This window comes from Papaver somniferum, chromosome 10 (genome assembly GCF_003573695.1).
Source record: "Papaver somniferum cultivar HN1 chromosome 10, ASM357369v1, whole genome shotgun sequence".
NCBI lineage: Eukaryota > Viridiplantae > Streptophyta > Magnoliopsida > Ranunculales > Papaveraceae > Papaver > Papaver somniferum.
Window position 1 is genome coordinate 82630581 of NC_039367.1, and position 6041 is coordinate 82636621.

A 6041-nucleotide genomic window follows, 5' to 3' on the forward strand; every position below is an offset into this window, starting at 1 on the left:
CTCTATTTGTCGTATGTGCTCCCATAGGATCAATTTTAGGTGTTCATGTTGTCCAATTCTACCATTCAACATGAGTGCATAGGTCCACACCAACATATTTCACAGACTGGTCTTGCGAGATTGTCATGGCATAGGTTGCACGAATGGGACTGAGAATCATGTAATTGTAGTGCAAGTCATCAATAAATAATATTACGAAGTTGTTAATCAATTTACACGAAATAATCAGAAAAACTTGCAAACGAAACTATTAGGAAATAATATATATGATAAAAACAAAGATATATTACGAAGTTTTTGTCACTCCTCTATCCTTGGTGGAATGAGGATCAACATTGGTTTTCGTTTTCGTTTTCGTTGTTGTTATACACGTTATAACTGATGTTTGAGGACCGAGAGAAGGATATAGCTAATGAAAAATGAGCCAATGCATGTTTTTTATTTCTGGTTGGAATCTGGTTTACCAAGGACCAAGGATAGTGGACCAAGCTTGCATAGATGGTTTCACCCATGACCCTAAGTTATCTATCTACAAACGGTTTGTCATACTCTAGAAGTTATCCAGTGTGTTCCAAAAACAACATTCATTGTATTGGCAAGAAAACTGAACCTTATCCATCCTGGACAATATATTTTCATCGAGCGACTGGAATCGGTCATGGCATGCGATATATTATATGCAGCATGAATTTAATCAAAGTAAATTTGCACCATGGATATGCGCCTCGTTGCTCATTTTTTTGTGGTTTAACTTGCCTAGTAACAGTTTAAGCAGCATAAAAGTCAGTAGTATGAACAACACCAACGAAGAATGAAGTCAGTAATATGAACACCAACAGTAGATGACCTTGTTCATCAAAGGAAGACAGATACTAGACTGCGCTCTTCTAGCGAACGAATGCATCGATTCAAGAACCAAGAGTGGAATTCTTGGGGTCATATGCAAAATTGACTTTGAGAAAGCCTTTGACCCCGTCTCTTGGGATTTTGTGGTCGAGATGCTTGAGAGAATGGGCTTTGGAATTCTTTGGATGAAGTGGATACAGGGATGCATCACAGACACACCCCTTTCAGTGCTGGTTAATGGCTCCGCCAATGCTAAATTTACCACTGGGAAAGGGATGACCCAAGGTGATCCTCTCTCCCCGTTTCTTTTTTTGATAGTCTCTGAGGCTTTGAATGTTTTTTTTCAGACAGGTAATGAACAAGGCTACCTAGGAGGTTTCTCGATGAGCCAAAACGGAGTCAACATAAGCCATCTCCAGTTCGCGGATGATACGTTGGTGTTCCTAGATGATTCCATAGAATAAATGAATTATTTAAGATTCTATCTCCTTGCCTTTGATTTGATTTCAGGCCTGCACATAAATTTTGTGAAATGCAGTCTTTTTGGAGTAGCAGGTGCAAGTTACTTGTCTCAAATGGCGATGATGTTAGGTTGCAAATCAGAGAGTTTTCCTTCTTCTTACCTTGGTCTGCCATTGGGGGACTTCTTCTTGGGCTCTCAAAAGTGGGAAAGCATTATAGAGAGATGCAAGAACATGCTATGCTCTTGGAAACGATCATGCCTCAATAAAGCGGGTAAGTTAACCTTAATTAAAAGTGTACTCTCAAGTATCCCGATATATATGCTTTCTCTCTTTATAGCTCCACCCAAAGTCGTTAAAGCCATAAAAGATGTTTTGCGGAAACTTTGTGGGACTCATCGGACACAAAGAAAGGTTACAACTATATTTCTTGAAAGAAATGTTGTACGCCACTTAAGGCAGGCGGTCTTGGCATCAAATCAGTTAAGAGTATGAATAGGGCTCTTCTAGCAAAATGGTGGTGGAGGTTCAATTATGAAAAAACAGCGTCATGGAGGACTGCTATCGTGTCCAAGCATCAGTCAGCGCAACAAGACAGGGAGACTAAAAACCAAATCAGAGAAACAGCTCTGGAGTGTGGAAGGGAATTTATTCTATGCTGGAATCCTTCAAGCAATGTACCATCCTAAAAGTAGGAGACGGGAATACAATCAGATTCTGGGAAGATCATTGGGTGGGCGAACATCCTCTCAACATAGCTTATCCAAATATTTATCGTATCTTCTCAGCGAAAAATTGGACGATCCGTAAATGTGATGAAACGCTCGCCAACGGTGGCTCTTGGAATCTTGGCTTGGACAGACGGCTCAACCAAAGACAGGTCGAAGAAGCCATAGCCCTTTCTGTTATCATCGAGCAGTGTTCAATTGGTGAGGGTCAAGACTCGGTTTATTGGACAGTGGACAAAGAAGGGATTTTCTCGGTGAAATCAGCTTACTCTTGGCTGCAAAAGGAACATCAAATTTTTTCCAAAAATCTGAGTGTTTGGTCCAGATCTTGGCCACACAAGCTTGGCTTTTTCCTTTGGCAGGTCTTTCACAAAAAGCTTCCCACAATGGACATATTATACAAGAAAGGAAAATTGCTAATAAACGGTTGTCTTATGTGTCTTCAACGGGGAGAATCTGCGACACATCTTTTGCTTCACTGCCCATTTGCTACGAGTATTTGGTATCATTTCTTATCTTATACTAATAAAACTTGGGTTATGCCAGTCTGTATTGACGTGGTTATCAAAGGGTGGTGCCGAATGCAGAAGTTTCCTTCTCCAATTTGTCAAACTCTATGCATCTTCTACCAGCAGCTATTTGTTGGGAAATTTGGAACTGTAGGAATGATATAATCTTTAACGATGGGATAGCAGACTTCGCTCGCGTTATAGAACAAATCAAAGCTCAAGTTTATTTTTGGTGTAAAAATTCTGACTCAATGCAGGGAGTTCATCTAGATCAAGCTAAGGCTAATTGGGATAGCTTCTTTGTAATTTAAGTTTTTGTTTTCTTTGGATTTTTAGCCTAGGAGCTTTCGGGCTTAGTGAAAAAGCGGGGGTCTAACAACACCACCCAATATTTCGCTTAACAATCTGTATGGACAAACTCGAATATACTTTTTATAAGAATCAACTAGACAGTTAGACTCAATCAATAAAAATATATATCAAAGAGTTTATATCTCAATCTCTCGATTTGATCTTTACTCAAGCAAATGAAAATCTGCGAGTCTTTATCAAAGAGAGATAACTTGGACGGTACCAAAGACCAATGTCCAAGGATCAATCAATATCAATCAACAACCAAAGGTTGGATTTCCAATTGATGATCTTTAACGCACAACCTGTATTATTTCAATTATATAAAAAATATAAGGCGGAAAAGAAATAACACAGACACCAGAAGTTTTGTTAACGAGGAAACCACAAATGCAGAAAAACCCCGGGACCTAGTCCAGATTGAATACACACTGTATTAAGCCGCTACAGACACTAGCCTACTACAATCTCACTTCGGACTGAACTATAGTTGAACCCCAATCAGTCTCCCACTAATTCAAGGTACAGTTGTACTCCTACGCCTCTGATCCCAGCAGGATACTGCGTACTTGATTCCCTTAGCTGATCTCACCCACAACTAAGAGTTGCTGCAACCCAAAATCGCAGACTTGATAATAAACAAATCTGTCTCGCACAAAAAAGTCTATCAAAGGATAAATCTGTCTCCCACAGAAAAACCCTAGGTTTTTGTTCCATCTTAAGATATAAAATCAAGGTGAACATGAATCAATTGATAATCCGGTCTTATATTCCCGAAGAACAGCCTAGATTAATCAATCACCTCTCAACAATCCTTCTTGACTACACAAGCGGTTTGTCGAGGAATCACAAACAGTGAGACGAAGATGTTTTTGACTTCTTTATCTTGCCAATCGGAGTACTCTCACGATCTCGACCCAATCAATAGATTATACTCGTACGATAGAAGATGCAAGATCAGATCACACAACTACGATAAAAGTAGTATCGATTTGGCTTCACAATCCCAATGAAGTCTTTAAGTCGTCAACCTGGTTTTAGAGAAGAAAACCAAAGGTTAAAGGAGAATCGACTCTAGCGAGCGCACTAGTATCACACAGACGTGTGGGGATTAGTTTTACACAATGCTAGATGTCTCCTTTATATAGCCTTCAAATCAGGGTTTTTCCTTAGTTACAAAGCAATCCATATTCACCGTTGGATGAAAACCTGATTTAGATTCAAGCTAATATTTCTCAACCGTTAGATCGAAAACTTAGCTTGTCACACACACTTGGGTAGACGTTTACTGGGTTTGTGAAAACCATGCCCAAACGTGTACGTGTATGTTGGTTCAACATAGTAACCCAAAAGGTTAACCATATGAGCAATTCATATTAACCTAGTTCTTCTTCACCATAACTAGTTCAATTGACTCAAATGAACTAGTTAGAGAGTTGTTCAATTGCTATGAGATCTTATGTAACTACACAAGACACAATTGAAACAAAGATGATTCGATTTGATTGAATCGGCTCATGAACTTTATAGCCACGGTTTGCATAAAGCATTCCTTAGTAATTTAAGTTTCATGTTCAGAGCACATCTTTAGATCATAACCACTTAAGCTCACAAACAAGTTCGCGGACTTAAGGCAACCGGCAGAGTTTTCCAAACTCAGCAGAAAATCTCGGCAAAGAGACTTCCGCTAGTTCGCTGACTAAACGCGCAAACGAGTTTTTGGAAAATCCCAGCAGAAATTCTCGGCAAGAGAACTTCCGCCAGTTCGCGGATTGAGTTCGTAAACTGAGTTCGCGGACCTGGCAAAGCCAATTCCTCCGGTTTCTCTCAATCAACAAAGTTCGAAAACTTCGATTAAGGAATACATGAACTCTCATTCCAATCATTGAGACATTCTCAGAGGACGTTATATAGCCGTTATTCACAGACCGTTTCACGTCAGAGCAATTCTCAAAGTAATTGAAACTTTTCATGACTTTCGTCACTAGGTGAAGATAAACTTGATCAACGCGAAACGCTTTACCAACACACGATTTCGAGAAAAAGATAAGTGTGAATACTCAGCTCGAAATGTCAAATGTGTATGATCCAGTCTATATAGCATACGACTTTTTGTCTCATAAGAAGTAGGAGATAGAATAGATAGACTTTTGAGTGATAGATAAGTTCAAGTCTCCACATACCTTTTTGTTGATGAAGTTCCACGGTTCCTTGAGTAGATCTTCGTCGTTGTATGATGAATCGCCATGAAGTCCTTGAGCTCAACTACACTTTTTTATCCTAGTCCGAGACTTAGCTATAATAGACTAGAAATCAAGACTCATAGTTTTGATCACTAACATTGACAAACATGCTTGATATAGCAACGCATGCGAGGTCGACCGAGCTATGCTCTAATACTTAGGGTTTGCTAAGTCTTCTGTTTGGCTTAGCTTTGGGGGGTTTTCCCTTGTTTCTTTTGCTTCTTTTAAGCTTTCTTATTGTAAATTCTTACTTTTACCGATTAATAAAAAATAGATGACCTTGGGTTCTTTAGCTCTAAGAATAATGTGGTTCAATAGATATCCTCCACTATCGATGAACCATTTTTCCTAGCTTACCTTAGAGGGGCTTACTATTTAGCCTTTTCTTTAAGCCTTTACAGAAAACAGAGAACCACTATAAAGAGCATCTTTCAAGTACATACATTGCAAAACTAACATGGGAAGAACATATTTAGCGCCAACCCAGACAAACAAAATATTGCCAGAAATTACCATTTCCTTTCCTATATAAGCTCTTGTTAAAAAGAACGTAAACCAAACATACGAAATCCAAAAAAGGTTGCTCAAACTGGACACTAAGCATGCATCCAAGACCTTCAAGAGGAAGTACAAAGCCAGTGACCACTTTGGTATTTTGTTTTGATTTTAGTTCAGCAACCAGATATTCAGATTAGTGGGTCCATTACTTTCTCGAGGATTACATCATTGATAAGATATAATCATAAGTAATTTTTTCCTCACATAGCAGAGATCAGATATAATCATCCTAACAAATTTGTTACCAAAATACGAAAAAAGAAGTGATTCTCGTTGATATCTACTGGTAGTCTATGGCCGGGATCTTCTTTGCTAGATCGACATAAAGGGCCTAATGGAAAAAGG

At 38.9% G+C, this 6041-nt stretch overlaps 1 protein-coding gene across 1 annotated transcript; it reads left to right on the forward strand.

Moving 5' to 3' along the window:
* Nucleotides 1-842: 842 nt before the first annotated feature.
* Nucleotides 843-1996, forward strand: LOC113315832. The gene is made up of 3 exons (XM_026564082.1): nucleotides 843-1197; nucleotides 1357-1581; nucleotides 1770-1996. The coding sequence occupies exons 1-3, from the start codon at nucleotides 843-845 to the stop codon at nucleotides 1994-1996; spliced, it is 807 nt and encodes a 268-aa protein (XP_026419867.1).
* Nucleotides 1997-6041: the final 4045 nt, after the last annotated feature.

Excerpts from the sequence above, each read along its gene's own strand:
- LOC113315832 (XM_026564082.1), top strand. The coding sequence starts at position 843 with ATGACCTTGTTCATCAAAGGAAGACAGATACTAGACTGCGCTCTTCTA. Across the intron at positions 1,198-1,356 it reads GAATGTTTTTTTTCAGACAG|GCCTGCACATAAATTTTGTG; the intron begins GTAATGAACAAG and ends ATTTGATTTCAG. Across the intron at positions 1,582-1,769 it reads ATCATGCCTCAATAAAGCGG|GCGGTCTTGGCATCAAATCA; the intron begins GTAAGTTAACCT and ends CACTTAAGGCAG.